Below are 19,465 nucleotides of genomic sequence, written 5' to 3' on the forward strand. Positions count from 1 at the left end.
CCCCATTGGCCCCCGCTCAGCATCCAGAGGCCCCCGCTCAGCATCCAGAGGCCCCCGCTCAGCATCCAGAGGCTCCCACACAGCACCCATTGGTCCCCGCTCAACATCCAGAGGCCCCCACAAAGCCCCCATTGGCCCCCGCTCAGCATCCAGAGGCCCCCACACAGCCCCCATTGGCCCCCGCTCAGCATCCAGAGGCCCCCGCTCAGCATCCAGAGGCCCCCGCTCAGCATCCAGAGGCCCCCACACAGCCCCCATTGGCCCCCGCTCAGCATCCAGAGGCCCCCGCTCAGCATCCAGAGGCCCCCGCTCAGCATCCAGAGGCTCCCACACAGCCCCCATTGGCCCCCGCTCAGCATCCAGAGGCTCCCACACAGCCCCCATTGGCCCCCGCTCAGCATCCAGAGGCCCCCGCTCAGCATCCAGAGGCTCCCACACAGCACCCATTGGTCCCCGCTCAACATCCAGAGGCTCCCACACAGCACCCATTGGTCCCCGCTCAACATCCAGAGGCCCCCACAAAGCCCCCATTGGCCCCCGCAGAGTATTCTAAAGCCAGTCAACAAAAGAAATTCACTTGTCCTCATTGCACAGTGAAGTTAAACAAAAAAAACTTTAAAATACACTACAAGAGAAAGCATACCCACCACTTTGAGACAGTGTCTCAAGGACAGATTTTTGGCCTGTCAGTGTGTTGATGTTAAACATGGTGTGTTTGCAGTTGAGAAATCATTTATTGGGCCAGCAACACCCATACACATCCATCAAGGTTGTAGATGTGGGATGTCACAGAGCTGGTTTTGCAGTCATTTTTCCATTTTCATTAAACCAGTATACTTCAAATCTGCTAATGATCTTTTTTTTTTTACATCTTGCATTGTTATTGTGCCTATAAGAACCACAATCTGTTTCCTTTCTAGAAGAAACTGAGAACTTGCCAGAACTGGGAACAGGGAACGGGGTATGTTGCCTGTTGTGGGCTTTTCTTATTTCACTGTTTTCTGCCTTCTCCAACCTGGTTTTCTTTATTTTTGATTAGGAGGATGCTCTGCTTAGGGACACCATTGAGGCAGCAAGGTGGTGTGGCACAAAAACATTCAAGGGAAAACTTTCCCTTCCCCAAGTCATCACCATGGACAAGGAAGATCGCTTGAGGGCAGTGGTGGAACTGCGACAGATGTCTGATGGCCTGGATGAAGAGGAGACTGAACTAAGGGAACCGTTCATGTTCCATTTCAGTCTGCAGGAAGATTACGAAGAATTTTGTGTAGAAATTATAGACACAAGGCGAATGCGGGTGTCTGCTGCTTTTGGAATAAAGGAATAGAGTGTACAGAACACTTACTGTTTTTGACACCGACAGGAATAAAGCGTGTTCAAGTGTCAATGGCACAGACATCACTTCAGTCTCTGATCTCCTTAATGTAGCTGATATAATTGAGTGTACACAAATTTAACATGTGTCACTCACTTGTGGAAATGCTATGATATATATTTTTTTTAAATATAGGCAGCATGGATAAAATAATGGACTTAGTAAAAAGAAAACATTTAACAAGTAAAAATATAGGGATGTCTGTCTATCAAATGCATTGATTTCACTTCACTGTTCCAATTCAGCTGGCCCTAGTTACACAGGTTTCAAGTTCAGTGGGAGCTGAACTTCAGTAAGAAGTTGTGTGTGAAGTTTTGAGGGCTCATGAAAATGTAAACGTGTTCCCATTATTTTATTCACAAGATGAGACAAGAATATCGAATATTAGGTAAAAAATATCCCAACACCTACACAGAACATTACAATAATAATGTGTTGTAGTCACTGGATGGATAAACCTATACAAAGTCTGCTAGGATCCCCACTAGCTGCTAAACACAGTGATATTCAGAGTCGATGGGGTAGGTTTTCTATAGCTACCTGGTTTCGTCTAGTGAAACAACTTAAAATTCAGAAAGAAATAATATTGAGGTGGCTGAGCTTTGACCCAGACTTTAAGCCAGCTGCAAGTGATAATAGATTTATTCAATGGGCAGAGAAAGGAATCACAGCACTGTTTGTTGGTTCAGTTTGATAAGCAGGAATTTCCAGACAATGTCATAAAAATACTGTAACGTTCCTGGTAAATCATGAGGCAGATGCTTCTTGTTGGTACAAGGTTCTTTATTCTCTGTTAGTTATATTACAACTCTCAGCGGTTGTCACGCTCATAACTAGCAACCTTCTCTTGTAGCAGTGTGTGGAGACTGACGCGCATGCTCAGTCTTCCCCGGAAGTATCCCCACAGCATAGTGTTCCCCAATACAACACTCCCACACATCAGTTCCTATCTGTAGTTGAGACACTACCAATGCTCACCCCTGTATGTGTACTGCTGATTCGCTACATACTCCCCGCCCAACAATAAGGTCAACGCCCACGTTGATACCACATCACACATCCCCTTGTACCAAAACACACCCAGCATCTTTTTTTTTTTTTTTTTTTAACAGCTTCTCTGTTTTTCCAACCACATTTTATGTTTCAATCTCAGACTTTCCCACATCTCCTCCCCCACAATATCTCATGTCATGCACATCCTTTACTTTCTGTTACAACATTTCAACATTTCCAACCCCCATCTCCTCCTTTTTTTTTTTTTTTTTTTTTTTTAATACAACTCAAAGTCCCCCAAGTGTCCTGGAGCCCTTGGCTCTCTCCGTGGCCGTGTTAGTCTCTGTGAATCTGCCTGCGGGGCTGATCCCACCTGCAGTGTCTCTGGGCTTTCACGTCCCTGAGTGGGGCCCGCCCGGTCATGGCCGGACGCCCCTCTCTGTGGAAACAGAGTCCTTCTTTCAGCCTGTCTAGGTGAAACCGCCAGGCGGCCAAGATCTGGGGGAAAGGTGCACCCCCCCCGGTATGGGGCCAACCTGTCTCGGTGGAGTACCTTCTTGCCACCAAGTGGCATCTGCACTCGGTACACCACCTCCCCCATTCTCTCCATGACCCTGCATGGGCCTGTCCAGTGACAGTCCAGTTTAGGGCTACGCCCTTTTTTTCTCCGGGGTGTGTACACCCAGACCAACTCCCCCCTCTGGAAATGGTTTCCCTTTGCCCTCACGTCATAATTTCTTTTTTGTTTCATGCCTGCTTTCTCTAGCTGGTCCCGAGCGAAGTGGTGAGCGGACTCTAAGCGATCTTGTAGCCTCCTGGCGTACTCTCGCCCTGGGGGAGCGTCCAGTGCATCTGGTGGCTTGCCGAACGCCATTTCTGCTGGTGTCCGCAGTTCTCGACCTAACATGAGCAGAGCTGGTGTGCAGGAGGTGGACTCTTGTGTGGCAGATCTGTAGGCCATGAGGATGAGAGGCAGGTGCGTGTCCCAGTCCTTCTGGTGTTCCTCCGTGAGGATGGCCAACTGCTTTTTCAGCGTTCGATTGAATCTTTCTACAAGGCCATCGCTCTGGGGGTGCAATGCTGTGGTCCGTGTTTTTTTTATGTTCAGTTTCTCGCACATGGTGGCGAACACTCGTGACTCAAAGTTTCTCCCTTGGTCACTGTGTAGGGTCTCTGGTGCTCCGAACCTACTGAACATGCCGGTTACTAGTGCGTCGACCACCGTCCCCGCCTCCTGGTCGGGCAGTGCGTACGCCTCTGGCCATTTTGTGAAATAGTCCATGGCGACCAGGACGTATTTATTTCCACTGTCTGAGCGTGGGAAAGGTCCCATCACGTCTACTGCTACCCTCTCCATGGGGGCTCCTGCTGCTAGCTGTTGGAGCGGGGCGCGAGACTGGTCTAACGGGCCTTTGTACGCTGCGCAGAGGTCGCAGCGTCGACAGAAGTCCTGCACGTCTCTCCCCATCCTCCCCCAATAAAAGCCTTGTCTGATGCGACGGAGGGTTTTGTTTACCCCAAAGTGCCCAGCCCCTACAGTTCCATGGCAGCTCCTGCACACCTCCTCCCTCAGCGTCGTCGGCACTACTTTCCACCACTTATGCTCTCCTGTCGCTGGCTCCTTCCAGGACTTCATCAGCACTCCGCTACTCAATCTCAGGGTGTCGAACCCTGCCCACAGCCCTTTGGTTGTGTCGGTGGCCCCTGCCACCTCTTCCCAGGGCGGCTTCTGGCCCTCTTCTACCCATTGCAGTACTGGTGACAGCTCCCTGTCGTTTTCTTGGTGGCCCCTCCAATCCGCTGCCTCTGCCACCCGCAGCGTCTTGCACACTGGTCCATCCCCCGTGTGGTTAGGGCAGATCCTAGCTTCCTCTTGGAGCTCTCTCTCTCTTCCTTCTCTCTTTTCGCAGTACGTACACCCTCTCTCTGCGCAGGGTCGTCGTGACAGGGCGTCTGCGTTGACGTGGCGCGCCCCTGCCCTGTGTTCTATCGTGAAGTTGTAGTCTGCCATTTTCTCTAACCAGCGGCACACTTGCCCCTCCGGCTCTCGGAAGGACCACAGCCACTGCAGCGCCGAGTGGTCGGTCCGTATGGTGAACCGCGGCTGTCCCAGGAGGTAATATCTAAAGTGTCGTAGTGCTTCTACTACGGCGAGGAGCTCCCGGCGGGTGACGCAGTAGTTACGTTCTGCTTTATCGAAAGTCTTGCTGTAGTACGCCACCACCCGCTCCCCGTCCGGCCCCGCCTGGGACAGCACGGCCCCCATACCCCCATTGTTGGCATCAGTGTCTAGTAGGAACGGCAGGGCGGGGTCTGGTGCTCTAAGCACCGGAGACTCGGTCAGCACTTTCTTGAGGGCTTTGAAGGCTAGGTGGCATTCTGTCGTCCAGTGGAAGTCTGCGTTCTTCTCTTTTAGCCTGAACAGTGGTTCCGCTATTTTAGAAAACCCGTTTACGAATTTCCTGTAGTATGCGGCTAGCCCTACGAAGCTCTCGAGTTCGCCTTTGTTTCTGGGGGTGGGCCACTCCATGACCGCCTGAGTCTTCTCTTCCAGGGTGCGAATGCCCCCCGCGCCGATGCCATGCCCTAAGAACTCCACCCTCCTCTTCAGGAAGTGGCACTTGTCTGGGTGTAACTTTAGACCCGCCTCTGCTATCTTCTGCAGGACTTTTCGTAACGCCCCCACTGCTGCCTGGAACGTGCCCCCGTGTGTCAAGATGTCATCTAAATACACGACGCATTCGGATCGGGGAATGTCTCCCAGCAGCTTCTCCATTAACCTCTCGAACGTTGCTGGTGCGTTGCACAGCCCGAAACTGAGTACTCGAAACTGCCACAGCCCCTTCTCTGTGCGGAAGGCGGTCTTTTGTTTGGCATCGTCGCGGAGGGGCACCTGCCAGTACCCGCTACGGAGGTCTAGGGATGAGAACCAGGATGACTCTGCCGCGGCGTCTAACAGTTCCTCGATGATGGGCATCGGGTATGCGTCTTTTTTTGTCACTTTGTTCAGCCCCCTATAGTCTACACAAAATCGCATTTTGGGGCTATTTTTCTTTCTCACCAGCACTACCCCTGACGCCCACGGGCTGTCTGATGGCTCAATGATCCCCGCCCGCAGCATGTTCTCTACAGCTTCGTTCGCTATCTCTCTCCTCGCTGCTGGGACCCGACGGGGATATGACCTGACGGGTCGCGCCCCCTCAGTGTCTATTTCGTGTTCCACCAGGTGGGTACAGCCTAGCTCATCATCCGACATGGCGAAAATGTCTTTATATTCCTCTAGTACCCTCCACAGTTCATCGCTCTGCTGGGGTTCTAACCCTTCGCTCTGGCGTTGGTGCAATCCCCTGAGCATCTCTAACCTCTCTCTCTCCCCCTCTGCCTGTTGCGCTGGCTGAGGGCAAGTGTTTGGAGGTGGGCTAGGGGCGGGGCTTTGTGGAGGGGCTTGGTCTGCTGGGTGGGGCTCATGCACTACGGTGACGCGATATACAGTGATGTTATTTACATTAGCTCTCTCCTCTGGAACGGTGGGAGGGTGGCCCATCTGGACTACTGGCCCCCCTGCAAATGTCAATGTGCTTTTTCCTAGGTCTACTGTGCATTTGTTTAGCGTTAAGTAGTCTTCCCCCAGGATGCAGGGTCCCGTCATTTCTACCACCCACACCGGAAAGTCCACTGTCTGTCCCCCCACTGTTATCATTACGTGTCCCCTCCCCCTCATTGGCATCAACTCACCGGATACTGTTCTTAGCAGTTGTGCTGCTGGCTGCTACAGGCGCGTCCCCTCGGGCATCATGTTGACGTTCACCAGCGTTGCCGTACACCCCGTGTCCACCAGGGCGGCGCAGTATCTCCCCTGTAGGTAGACTGGAACATGGCAGCCGTTCATCGCGCGCGGCCCGCTCTGCATGTTGACAGCTCCGGCGATGTCGTCTACTTCGGGGCCCGGCGGAGCCCCACCTCCCCGTTGCTGTCGGTGGGCTCCTTCCTGCGATGACGTGGCTACGGGGACTGTGGCATCGTAGACCCGTCTCGTCCCATCTGGACGGGCCCTGTGCCGTTTCCCTGGTTCCACGCTCTCCGGCGGCAGTCTGCTTCCCGATGCCCGGGGCGTACACATCCCCAGCAGATCATGCTCCCTCTGGCCCAGCTGTTGTTCCGCTGGGTGGGCTGCCGAGCGGGGTTGGGCTGCAGGGTCGCTCTGCGGAGCAGTTGTTCTGTCAGCTGTTGTACTGACTCGGACAGTTCTTTCACCCTGTTGCCTTGCTCTTTCACCGTGTTGCTTTGCTCTGCCAAGGCCGTCTTCCACGCTGGCTCTTCTTGTAGCTGGCTCTCCGCTGCCATTCTCACCACTGGGGCGGCCTCCATTATGCCGCTGCTCTTGTCCCAGCCTTCTACTGTCTCTATCTCCAGCGCCAACCCCAGCGCTGCTCCCAATGTTTTCGGGTGTCCCAGCGTTACCTTCTGGCTTAGACTCCGTGGCTCGATGGCCTGGACAAAGTAGCTTAGGGCTAACCCATCCAGCGCCTCCGTCGGTAGCTGGCTATATGCGCGCCGGCTGAGAGTCTCAATGTCCGTTGCCAGTGCACGCAGCGACTCACCCTGCCGTCTGCGTCTGTTACACAGTTCCGCGGCTACGATGGCCTGCTCCTCACATTGGCCGAAGCGTCTCCGCAGGACCCCCATCACCACATCCAAGTCCTTTGTATCAGCTATGGCCGACACGCACGCCGTAGCCTCGCCCTCGAGGGCCATCACGAGGTGGCTGGCTCTCTCCCTTCTCGTCCAGCCATTCCATTCTGCAGCCTCTTCAAACTGCTTGCAGTATGCCTCCCACTCGCCTTTACCGTTGAATTTTGGCGGGGTGATTTCCTTTCTTCCTCGCCGCCCGCTGTCCTTTGTCGCCTCGACCCGTGTCCCGTCTTTGTCCTCGGCCCGCAGGCTAGCTCCGCTGGGCTGTGGCACAGCCTCCATGGCTACAGCGGCAATGTCAACCCGCTCGATCTTCACCCTCACCGGCCCCGGTTCCTCCGCTCCTTCTCCCGCCTCGCTAGCTTGCCTGCTAGCTCCCTTGAGCCGCGGGATAGCTTCCGTGGCTACGGTGATAGCGCTGTCTAGTCCGGATCTTATCTTCACCAACCCCAGGCTTTCTGCTGTTTTTCCCGCTTGGCTCTCTGTGGTAGCGGCTGCGTCTACCCAGACATCTTCCTCTTCGGACGCCTGGTAGTCTGCTCCGGCTCTTGCCTTTCCCGCCTCTCGATTGAGTCGTTTGCGCTCTTTCTTCAGGAACTTGTTAACCATTTCGCCGAATCTGGAGGCAATATTCACCGTTTAAACTTCTGACGCCAGTGTAACGTTCCTGGTAAATCATGAGGCAGATGCTTCTTGTTGGTACAAGGTTCTTTATTCTCCGTTAGTTATATTACAACTCTCAGCGGTTGTCACGCTCATAACTAGCAACCTTCTCTTGTAGCCAGTGGCGGACTGCATAATCGGGCACGTCGGGCAAATGCCCGGTGGCCTGGCCTGGCCTGGCCTGCCAAAAAAAAAAAAAAAAAAAAAATTTTTTTTTTTTTTTTTGCAAGCCAGGCCAGGCCACTCACTGAACAGCAGGCCAGGCGCCGCCTACTGGTTTACTAGTGGTTTTATTACTTTATTCAGGTTTAAAGTGGGTGCATCTCATTGTAAAATTGGACTTGGCCCAAATTGGGCTTCAAACGGCCCAAATCGGGCTTCAAACGGCCCAAATCGGGCTTCAAACAGCCCAAATCTGGCTTTAAACGACCCAAATCTGGCTTCAAACGGCCCAAATTGGGCTTCAAACGGCCCAAGTTGAGCTTCAAACGCCCCAAATTTTCCGCCGGTGCCCTTCGGACGCCGGCACGCGCGTCGGCCCGTATCGGCCTGGCCTGCTTGGTATCTAATGCCCGGCCTGAATTATGATCCCAGTCCGCCCCTGCTTGTAGCAGTGTGTGGAGACTGACGCGCATGCTCAGTCTTCCCCGGAAGTATCCCCACAGCATAGTGTTCCCCAATACAACACTCCCACACATCAGTTCCTATCTGTAGTTGAGACACTACCAATGCTCACCCCTGTATGTGTACTGCTGATTCGCTACAATACGATCTTGTTCAACAGGATTTTTACAGATATATTAGAGTAGTTTTGTGGATACATGATAAACACTGTAAAAAGAGTCACTATGAACTTTATCCTGCGGAGGGCAGTAATACGCCTAGAAGCGTGCACACTGCCAAAGATCTGATAGAAGAAGAAAGAGCTGAGTTTTACTTTGAGTGGGCGGAGTCGCATTTGACTCCGCCCACGTTGAGCCACTCCCCGATCTGCGTACTGCAGTCAGGGGCTTCTCCTCAGCGCAGCGGATGATGCGCTGAAGTCTGTTGATGTCTTTTAGAGTGGCAGCAGCACCAGACGGTGATGGAGGAGGTCACCTCCTCCATCACCGTCAGGTGAGGATGGACTCAACGATGGAGGTGTAGAAGTGCACCATCGTGGCCTTTGGCACTTTGAATTTCTTCAGCTGCCGCACAAAGTACATCCTCTGCTGTGCCTTCTTGGTGAGAGCTCTGATGTTCAGCTCCCATTTTAGGTCCTGGCTTTTTGCATCTTATGCAACTTTGCATCTTATGACATCACCAGTGGGACAAAAATTGAAACTGAGAAATAGAGAGCCCACATTGCCAAATTTATATAGATTGGTGATAGGCTATGTATTGTTTGCACTTTGCAGTCTTATTACTTTATGGAAATGATGAGATGAGATGAGATGATGAGATGAACTTTATTGTCCCCGAGGGGAAATTTGTCTTGGGCAATTAGTGCCGTACAACAGCCACATATCGCATGTATCGAGGTTTTGACACAATACATACAACAGACAGGGGAAAAAAAACACATCGAGCATACAGTGTGGTCCCTTGCCAACATGCGCTTTCCACTGGGAAATTGTGCCAGCGGTGTAATATAGAAATAAAAGACAGCAAACACTGGTTAGTTCAATTTGTTAGTTCAATTTGTTAGTTCAATATTTTTCAAATATGTGTACATTGGTGGTTATTTAGCTAGATAATAATTTCACGACTGGAGCTACGAGCTTTTTGGTTCCCAGGACATCACTGGTTACATCACGGGATACATTTTGCTTGATAAATAAAACAAAAATAAATGTTCAACTTGCCCGACTGTGTTCCGAGCGTGCCGATCATCCGTGCGCTGGTGGTACAACAGAGAGCCTCATTTGCATCCGGGTATTCTGTCGAGATGGTCATGGCGGAGGGTACTGCAGTTCTCAGGAGGAATCGGCCTGGAACCAAGGCAAAGGTACCTTTTCATATATCAAAAACATTAGAAAAATAGCGTGAATAAGTCTCATGAGTATATGATCTTTAAATGAACTCGCGGACTCGACCTTTTCCGACATTGGGTCACAGACTTAACGTTTTACAGATGGGACGAGCTTGGCCTGGAGATGGCCAGCTGACTGAGGCTCCGTCTATTTCCCGGAGTAAACAAGTCGCTCTACTTTACTTATGTGTCACTCCATCTCACATTTCACGTTTTTTTTTTTAAATAAACAATATCCGGTAAATAGCTGCTCTAGCTAATAAAGTAAAGGGGCTATAGTCAAAAATACACAGCAAGTCAAACTGTGTTGCCACTTGCCACCTAATAATGGTCTCTGGGTGTCTCAATAACAGGAAACCGTCTCATCCTAGCGAACATGCTAGCGCTAGCTCTCTAGCCGTTTGTACTGTAAGAAAAAATAACGTTTTCTAACTTTGGCTTTAGCGTTTGTTCAGCAAATGTCACTAGCTGCGTGTTAAATCTGAACTGTTTGCGAACTATTTGCTTTACGTTAAGCTTATTTAGCGGTTAATATATTATTTCTAGTCTATACAGATTACAACAGAATACAGCTGCATTCAGGTCGTATGAGCTGAATTAAAAGCGCTCCTGAAAAGGGCTAATTTGTCTGGTGGTATGATAACGCTATAACGTTAGCTACGTGATGGCAGTGACATTAAGCTAAGATTAGCTTGACTCAATAACCTCCTCAGCTGATTGATAGTTAGCATTAGCCACGCAGCGATAACATTGTGGAGTGTGGACTGAACTTGTCCTTCCTCCATGCGTAGGATTTCTACAACTGGCCGGATGAATCCTTTGAGGAGATGGACAGCACCCTGGCTGTTCAACAGGTGTGTGTGTGTGTGCGTGTGTGTAAAGTGGCATGGTGGTAGATTGTTGTCAGGTAAAGCCAAATTTGAGTGACATTTTGCATGAGTGTATGTTGTATTGTATAATATAGCAATGGTCCATTTTGGATTTGGCCATTGCTATCAACTACAGTGGCCGAGAGAGCTCAACGCACTTCAATTTGAGAAAACATGCGCAAATAGACAAAACACAAGCAAATTAAGAAAACATGTCTTTATCAATTTGACAACACATGTGCTGCAAATCCACACAACCAAAGAGACAAATGTGCTGCAAATACACAACACAGCTTAATAGAAATGCGCTGCAAGTAACACAGATGACAGCCGATCCGTTTCCAGGGGACACAAAAAAGTGATGAACCTGACTACTAATGCTACTAGGCAAATCCATATAAGAGTTGCGACATCTCCATTCACTCCAACCAGTTTTTACCTCACAAAAGTTCCCAGAAATAAGGTTCTGGATTAAGCAGCGCTGTCACATTGCAGCAAAATGGACCGTTTGTGATGTACTTTGAAAGGGTCAGAGGTTTAAAGAATCAAATTGTATATTACCACTTTTATTTTATGCATAGGACGAATCAGCGTGATGTCACAACCACCCAGAAATGCGGAACCCCGCGACAGTTAACTAGTATGAGTTGTGCCAAACAAACGTTAATATCTCAAAAACTATACATGACATCACTTCTATTTTGACATTCGGAGCGAGAGCAGAAGTAGCCCAAGAGTTTGATGTATAATATATACATGTTGTGTTAAAGTTGTGTGAACTGTCGCAGTTTTTAAAATGTAAACAGAGTCAGCCGGCTAGAGTCAGACACTCAAGCCTCCCAAAGCTCAGGCTCCATAGGGTCCCATTGCTGTTTCCACCCAATGACGCGGTTTGTTTACCAAAATGCTGCTCGGCTGATCCCTCGTATTCAAACGTAGCGCGAGCCCCCTTCCTGGCTATTCATTTGGCTACATGTCACGCATTTTGGACCTCCGCTGGCGCCACTCTCTCTTACTAGATTGCTCTGCGACTAGGTTACAGCAGATATCTGCAATAATATCTGAATCATGTGATCAGGATGTTAAAATAAACCAAAAATATTTGAGCTAATTTTCCAACACCACTGACAAGTAGCCGAGTTCAATAACTTCAAAAGCCACAAAGCATTGAACAAAAAGTGTGTCCCACACGGGTATATCACTTTTTTTGTGCCCCTTGGAAACATATTAGTTGCCCTCTGGTCTGTGCTGCTTGCAGCATGTTTCTGTATTTGGTTGTGTTGTATATGTGTGTATTTGCAGGCAGCACATGTATCGTCAAATTGATGAAGCTGTTGTCTTTGCTTGTGTTTTGTCTATTTGCATCTGCTTTCTTAAGTCGCAGTGTGTTGAGTTCTCTCGGCCACCTTACTCAACTGACTAGGATCCTCAACTGAATTGCCTAACCGATTTTAGAATTATTACAATGAAACTGCAGTGTGGCCTTGCAGCAGATCAGGGCTCTGTCAGGGTTGATGGAAATGATATTGTTGCTGTGACTTGACAGACGGTTTCTACTGTTGTGTCTGTGGCGTTTCTGTTCTAGTACATTCAGCAGAACATTCGCTCAGACTGCTCCAACATCGACAAGATCCTGGAACCTCCAGAGGGCCAGGACGAGGGTGTGTGGAAGTACGAACACCTCAGGTATGCAGAAGACCGGCATGGCCATATGATAGTAGATTAAACAACAGACTGGATCACAGAACCAGGTTCTCTTTCCTCTTCTATTTTCAAGATTCAAGATTCAAGATTCAAGATTTTTATTGTCACTCCATGGTACAAGTATCACGTGTGAAATTCTTGTGCTGTGAACTCCGAACTTTCTGTGCTTGATCTCTTGTTGTCGCTGTGTCTCCACTGTAGGCAATTCTGCCTGGAGCTCAATGGACTAGCAGTCAAACTGCAGGTAAGTGTGCTCCACCCACCAACCATTCAGGTCAAGTTTAATACATACATTCTACTGATTTGAGCTTTAAATAGCTAAAAGGATAAAGGAGATTGGCTGTTGGTCAACCTACCTATTGAGTTTTGATTAAGGGGAGTGACTTATTCTTGATGGGACGAGCTCTCGCTCTCTTGCAATTACTATGCTATAACTGTTGCTCTCCCCATACACTATAACTCAGAGCGGGATGCAACAAGTCCATGCCTGTTCTCTGGGAGCTGCCGAAAAGCATTCTAGGAAATGTAGACAATCACTAAAGCCGTTTTTCCACATGCGTACTGGAAAATTACCTGTAAGTCAATATCGGACATTTCCCGGAATTTCCCTTCACACCTGAGCGCTCGCATGTGGGAATCTAGTCGTCAAATAGCCGGTATGTTGGGGGGTGGGGTGGGGTGGGGTGGGGCGGAGCGGGCGGGGGGCGGAGGAGAGTGGCCTGGGGTCATGACGTATAAACTGTGCTGCAGGCCACTGAGGCCAGTCAGAAAAAAACAACAAACAAACATGGAGCCGGCGTCCACTCTTTTGATAAAATTGCTGACGCGCTTTTTCCTCAAACGTAGACAGCGACGCAGACAAATTAAGGCGAAAATGGAAAGGGATATACGTGCGAACAGAAACAGATTAATGTTCGCAGTCTTCTCCGCTCAACATCGTGCAGAATATGAAGATAGACTAAACCGGGGACAGATGATGACAGTGTTAAGTACCTCTGCGCTGCTGCGTGAGACTAGAGCCGTCTGGAAGCGAGAGAGACCAGGAGGGAATTTATTTTGGGAAGATGCTCTGAACAATTTTGACGACGTGGAATGGAAGCGTCATTTTCGCATGTCCCGGTCATCAACACCACCTGAGACAACGCCCACTGATAGCGGGAAATGACTGGACCCGTTTCACACTTGTGTCCGTTATCGCGCATACCGCTCTTCTGACTGGCTCGAAACTGGTGAAATGTCCCCGATGACGGGGTCGCGCTTATACCGGAACAACAACTTTCACACATGAAGGCATTAGACCACGTTCCGGTCATTTAGCGGTACAAAGCGCATGTGGGAAAATGGCTTAACTGAAGTAGATGAGACGGGTCGAGGGAAAATCGGGTCCGCCAAAATAATTTATCTTTAGAGCACTTCATCACAAAATAACTCCTGGAAACCAATGAGCATCACAGATTTGTGATATGTAACAGTGTATGAGTGAAATTTTAAGGATGGATTTTTCCTTTGAGGAAGATGTCTTTAAAGGTATGTCCAGTTCCGACTATTCTCGAGATAATGCCCACTGTGATGACCCTTGCCCTTCCTCCCTACAGAGTGAGTGCCACCCAGACACCTGCACCCAGATGACAGCCACAGAGCAGTGGATCTTTCTATGTGCTGCCCACAAGACGCCCAAAGAGGTGAGTCCAGACTGTCCTCCTCAGCTGTTTGCTGAAGGGGATTCCTGTGAAATCATCTTCTTCTCAGGGTTGTAGTCCACACCTTCGATGCAAGGGTCATATATTCTCGAGATTGTAAAGGATATGGCCCATCATTTCTGTACAGGCTACGTGCTATCATAAACATAAATGTCGCCGTTTCCTTGAGCGCGGCGTATTTGGATTTGGTTTCATGTTGAGTTACACTTCTGGGGCCGGTTGCACCAACTGGTCTTACACTGGTCTTAACTTTACGACCTAACAGCTACGCCGGTTGCACCAAGACGACTTAAGCCTTATTTTCACTAAGACCAGGCGTAACTCCTACGCCTCGTCAGGAGGAGGCGTAGCAGAGATCTCCGCGGAGACCTTTTTGACCGTCATCGTCGTAACACCGCCAGTTCGCCATCTTTGAAAGCACGACGTTAGATTATAACTAACTAGTTGTGTGGCTTAGCCTTCCCAAATGTTGCCGTTACTTTTTTAGAATGTAATACATAGAATTGGGAACGTTACATTCAATTTCATTCAGACCCCCTGACACTAATCGCCGCCGCCATTTTCCCCCGGGGCTTCCACAGGAGGAGGGGGGTGGGAGGAGGGAGGGTGTAGTGACGCACATACAGTAGTGGGTGACGGCGCGAGGCACATGTGGGCCAATCAGAGGGCATTCCCCGACAATTCACATGAACGCGCATTGCTACGACCAGCGTAGTTAAGACCAGAGTAAGCCGTGTTGGTGCAACAGGCGTAAATCCATGGTCTTAACTAAGACCGACGTAGGAGTTACGACCAGGCATAGTTAAGACCAGTTGGTGCAACCGGCCCCAGGTCTTTGTTCATCTGTCACAATATTATCATTAGCTCCATTTAGTTTAGTTTGTCTAGGGGTTATCATCATCTACATCTCAAGGACCGTTGCTATATCCTCATGAATACTGTTTGGACTGTCATGAGCCTAGCGGCATTAGCATCGCCGTGTTTTGCAAGGAGGGCAGACTCACCAATGTAGCTCTGCTAGTCTGCTTCGACACACACCCTGGTTTGTAGGCGCACCCGGTCTGGTCCCAGACCCTCTGGTACGGCCGTCTGCTCAGCACGCCCCCTCTCGGCTAGCTTGTGCTGGGTTGCATTGGGCCGTTGCCTCAACAATGAATGGGGGACCCTGAAAGGTCCAGGGAGAGATCCCCTTTGTCTCGTATCCCAGAAAAAAGGGGGGGCGATAATGTATAGTTCCATTCATAAATCCATCAACACGTGAGTCCTTCATCAAACATTTCTGAAATGATTGTGGAAATGACGTCAGAAGCCCGCCCTCTAACACGGTCAGCCAATCATGACACCCCAAACATTCTACACCCGCGATTAACATAAACTATGATTGACATTTCCCAAATCACCGCCGTCAGATTATGTCACTCTATCGGCTGTTTGCGTATTTACATGATAAACTGACATGATCGCCTGGCGTGAGCTTACAATAAAACCATCGGCCATCCTCTATTTAACCAACAAACAAACCCGACATTCAATCTGCTTGTCGGAATGCATCTTCATCAACATCCAATTCCTTGGCAGTTGGCGCATACATCAGTAACACACTCAAATGGAACACCAATACAGTCCACATTACCAAACAAAAAAGCCCAGCCAAGACCGTTTTTCCTCAGACAGCCCAAAGAAATTCAGAGTAAAACAAAACAACCTCTTTCAGTTCTACACAGCCGTCAATGAAAGCCTACTCACTTCTTCCATCACAGTTTGGTACGGCGCAAACAACTGCAACACATAATCAAAAAATCATTCAGGATTATTATTGGCACCCCCTTCCCATCAGTTGAATCACTATCTCAAATGCACAACCAAGAGGGCAAATAAAATCATCTCTGACCCCTCTCACCCTGCTCACCGCCTGTTCCAACTGTTGCCCTCTGGGAGGCGCTATTGATTCCTGTCCACCAAAACATCACGTTTCAAAAACAGTTTCTCCCCCCACTGGACTCTGAACACGTAATACATGATTGCAATAAACCCTTTCAGATCTACTTGCACTTTAAATTTGTAAATAGTCTGTCTTGTTGTCATTTCTAAATTGTCTCTTGTGTCAGTCAGTCGTTTGTAATGTCGTCTTAGTGTGATGTCACTTGCTGTTTTGAGCGTTCTCCATGCTGTACCGAAAGCAAATTCCACCCACCTTGACCTTGGTGGTCTATAATAAATTAATTATTTGATCTGATCTTGTTGTTGTACAGTAAGCATTGTTGTTGTTTTTTGCTGCCGTTGTGTCCACAGTGCCCTGCCATTGACTACACCAGGCACACGCTGGACGGAGCTGCCTGCCTTCTCAACAGCAACAAATACTTCCCCAGCAGGTTAGTCACCACGGCCACAATGGCAATATGAAATGAAATAATAGTTGTTATGAAGAACTAATTTGATCCAACACAAATTATAGCACAGTTCTGTTGTTTCAGGCTCACTGTGAATTAATTGTACATAACAGTAGCTTAACAGTTTGTGATTTGTCTCCCCAGGGTTAGCATCAAGGAGTCGTCTGTGGCCAAGCTGGGTTCTGTGTGCCGTCGTATCTATAGGATATTCTCTCACGCCTACTTCCATCACCGGCAGATATTTGACAAGTATGAGGTGAGTTTGCTTGGAAAGGGGCGGAGTCAGGTTACAGGGTCCCTGCAAAGAGCTCCAATCAAGTCCCAACACAGCCCTTATAAATCTAAGAGAGAGCCAAAGTGGAACGCCACTTACTGCTTCAGCACTGTACCAGAATTTTTCATCCGCCGTTTATTTTCCCATAAACATTTTGTAAAATGCTTATAAAAATAGTTTTACTCGTTCAAACCAAACAGTTCAGATATATTTAGAAACAGGAGAGACCGCATAACATTTAACTCGGACCAAAACGTAAAAAAATCCCAGGTTTATAAAGAAAATATTTTTTCGATGTTTGTTTAAGTTTTGGTCCGAGTGAAATGTTCTATGGTCTCTCCTGATTCTAAATATAGTTGAACCGTTTGTTTTGATTAAGTAAAACAATTTTTTAGGCTTTTTACGAAATGTCTATGGGAAAATAAATTGCGGAAGAAAATCTCTGGTACAGTGCTGAAGCAGGAACCCTATCATGCAATCTTTTTTGTTAGTTTTTTTCCCTCATGTCTAGGTTATCCTTATTGTGCCTGCTTCAATGAGTTGCTTTCCAGAGTGGATGCATTGAGCCCTGTTCCCTTAACAATGAAAGAACCGGGCCGGAGAATGGCGTCGGACGCAGCATTTATCAGTTGTTTTTTCTTCCGTGTGTGTGTGTGTGTGTGTGTGTGTGTGTGTGCGCGCGCGCGTGTGTGTGTGTGTGTGTGTGTGTGTGTGCAGAATGAAACGTTCCTCTGTCACCGGTTCACACGCTTTGTAATGAAGTACAACCTGATGTCCAAGGACAACCTGATCGTGCCCATTCTGGAGGAGGAAGTCCAGAACACCTCATCAGCTGGGGAGAGCGAGGCCTAAGATATAGCTGCTGGCGCTGCCATAAGGGAGACACACAACGCACACGCCACACACACACACACACACACATATACACATGAAATTGTACACACAATACTGATGAGGCACCTTCACTCTACCTGCACACACAGACACACACACTCACACTACAGTGTATGGCTCCTGTCCAGCAACACTGTTCGTGTGTCCCTCCTCCCTAGTCACCCGTGTCTCTCTAAGGACGTAAGGTCAAAGGTTATTGGGTGCAGAGTTGGGCCATGCCTGCAAAGGATGAGATGACATTCCTACCATCCTAATTTACACCCCTTCTGTCCGCTCAGATTCACACTAGTGTCTACGCCACAGGGCCGACGCAGGTGTCTCTGGATACACAGCCGTGCTCTCACACACTACTCCTGTAGGGAACTTTTGCTTTAATCATTTGAGCAGCTGTATTTGCAAAAACCCTATGTAACCATGGTGATCTGTGTTGTTGACAAAGGCACACACTGACAGCCCCCCCCCTGTATATAACCCCCCCCCCCCACCCTGTCTCTCAAATCACCGTCATATTTTCTGATGGTGCTTCACTCGTTTGTTTCCGTCTTCCCTGTTGCTTCTGTTTTCTATCTGCTTGTGTTGCTTCCCAGCCCGTTTGGGGGTATCCAATGGAACGGATCACTCAATTAGCCTGCTGACTTCAAAATGCTATGAAATCACATGATGTAGATGTGGCCTGTGTAGTAGTGAACAAAAAAACTTCAAGTCTAGCGTTGTAAGTGTACTAGCAGTCAGTTATGCTATTTCTCTTTCTATATGGCTTCTGAAATCTTATTTCAGAATATCTAGGAAGGTTTGTTGGCTAACTCTCTGATCCTGCTTTGTGACCTGCCCCCATTTTCTTACGGTGTAAAAATGTGTCTGGTATTCCCTTTTCCTTCTCGTAATAGTAACTGATGTAACATGACCTGATTGGCAAAAACGATGCTGCCGAAAGCGAGTTTTTACTGGTTCAAGCATTTCAGAATTAGCAAATACCGTAAGGAAGGGTGGAATGTAGGCTACGTTTTCACTTATTTGAGCACAACCTCCCTTCTCGTTTACCCTCCCCCCTCATTAAGTTATTTTGTGGGAGGAGTCTTGTCTATCCGACCCACTTTTTATTTTTTTAAATGGACTAAAAATTTTGTTACTGTCGACATTTTCATGATGTCTGTTAATAAAAAAGAAGTGTTACCCAGCTGCTTGTGTTGGCACTTTTCATATGGAACACTACATTTCAGTTCTTGAAATATCGGTGTGAAACTAGCAGGTGTCACTCATGTAAAGATGGATTGGGACTGGAATGACTCGTAATTAATGTACGCAAAAGACAACTCATGAACAAGAAATAACTAGAGTATTTTAATACAATAAAACACCAAGGATAAAAGAAGCAAAATGTACAACTCAAAAAAAGCTGGAATATTAATACTGACACATTGATTCCTGATGGGGATTCTGAGGAGGCGATAACTGAACTGTACTTTGCCTTCGCCCCCTCAAAACGGTACAACACTAAAGCGATCCAATTGAAGAGCAACACAAGGTGTTGAAACCTGGGTCTTTTTCGTTAATACTAATGGTAAAATCTAGGATATATACAGCAGCATGGTGTCCCCGACTCCCCTTAAAAAAAGTAATTTCCCTTTAGCATTACAAAATAGTTATTTAGTCATTTCTTCAACGCGAGGTTCGTTTCGGAAGAATTGCATCCATTAGAGCAGAACAAAGGAGGTGGATTGCCAGTACCATTAAGCTGTATAACAATAAGCAGCTATTTGCAGTGTTGACTGGAGAAAATATGTGCATTCATACCATGACTGACTGATGAAATAATACTTTCACGAAAACCCATACAGAATAACAAACAAGCACAGATCAAGTAACAATAGATTGTGTGCGATCCCTTGGTTGGGGTCAA

At 48.3% G+C, this 19,465-nt stretch overlaps 1 protein-coding gene across 1 annotated transcript; it reads left to right on the top strand.

Annotated features, from left to right (window-relative positions):
* The first annotated feature begins 9,640 nt into the window (after positions 1–9,640).
* mob4 (MOB family member 4, phocein) lies at positions 9,641–18,742 on the top strand. The gene is made up of 8 exons (XM_083641008.1): positions 9,641–9,710; positions 10,526–10,588; positions 12,189–12,289; positions 12,509–12,551; positions 13,903–13,989; positions 16,300–16,379; positions 16,542–16,653; positions 17,389–18,742. The coding sequence occupies exons 1-8, from the start codon at positions 9,651–9,653 to the stop codon at positions 17,521–17,523; spliced, it is 681 nt and encodes a 226-aa protein (XP_083497134.1). The 5' UTR covers positions 9,641–9,650; the 3' UTR covers positions 17,524–18,742.
* Positions 18,743–19,465: the final 723 nt, after the last annotated feature.

Source organism: Poromitra crassiceps (genome assembly GCF_964638095.1).
Source record: "Poromitra crassiceps genome assembly, chromosome: 8".
Classification (NCBI taxonomy): domain Eukaryota; kingdom Metazoa; phylum Chordata; class Actinopteri; order Beryciformes; family Melamphaidae; genus Poromitra; species Poromitra crassiceps.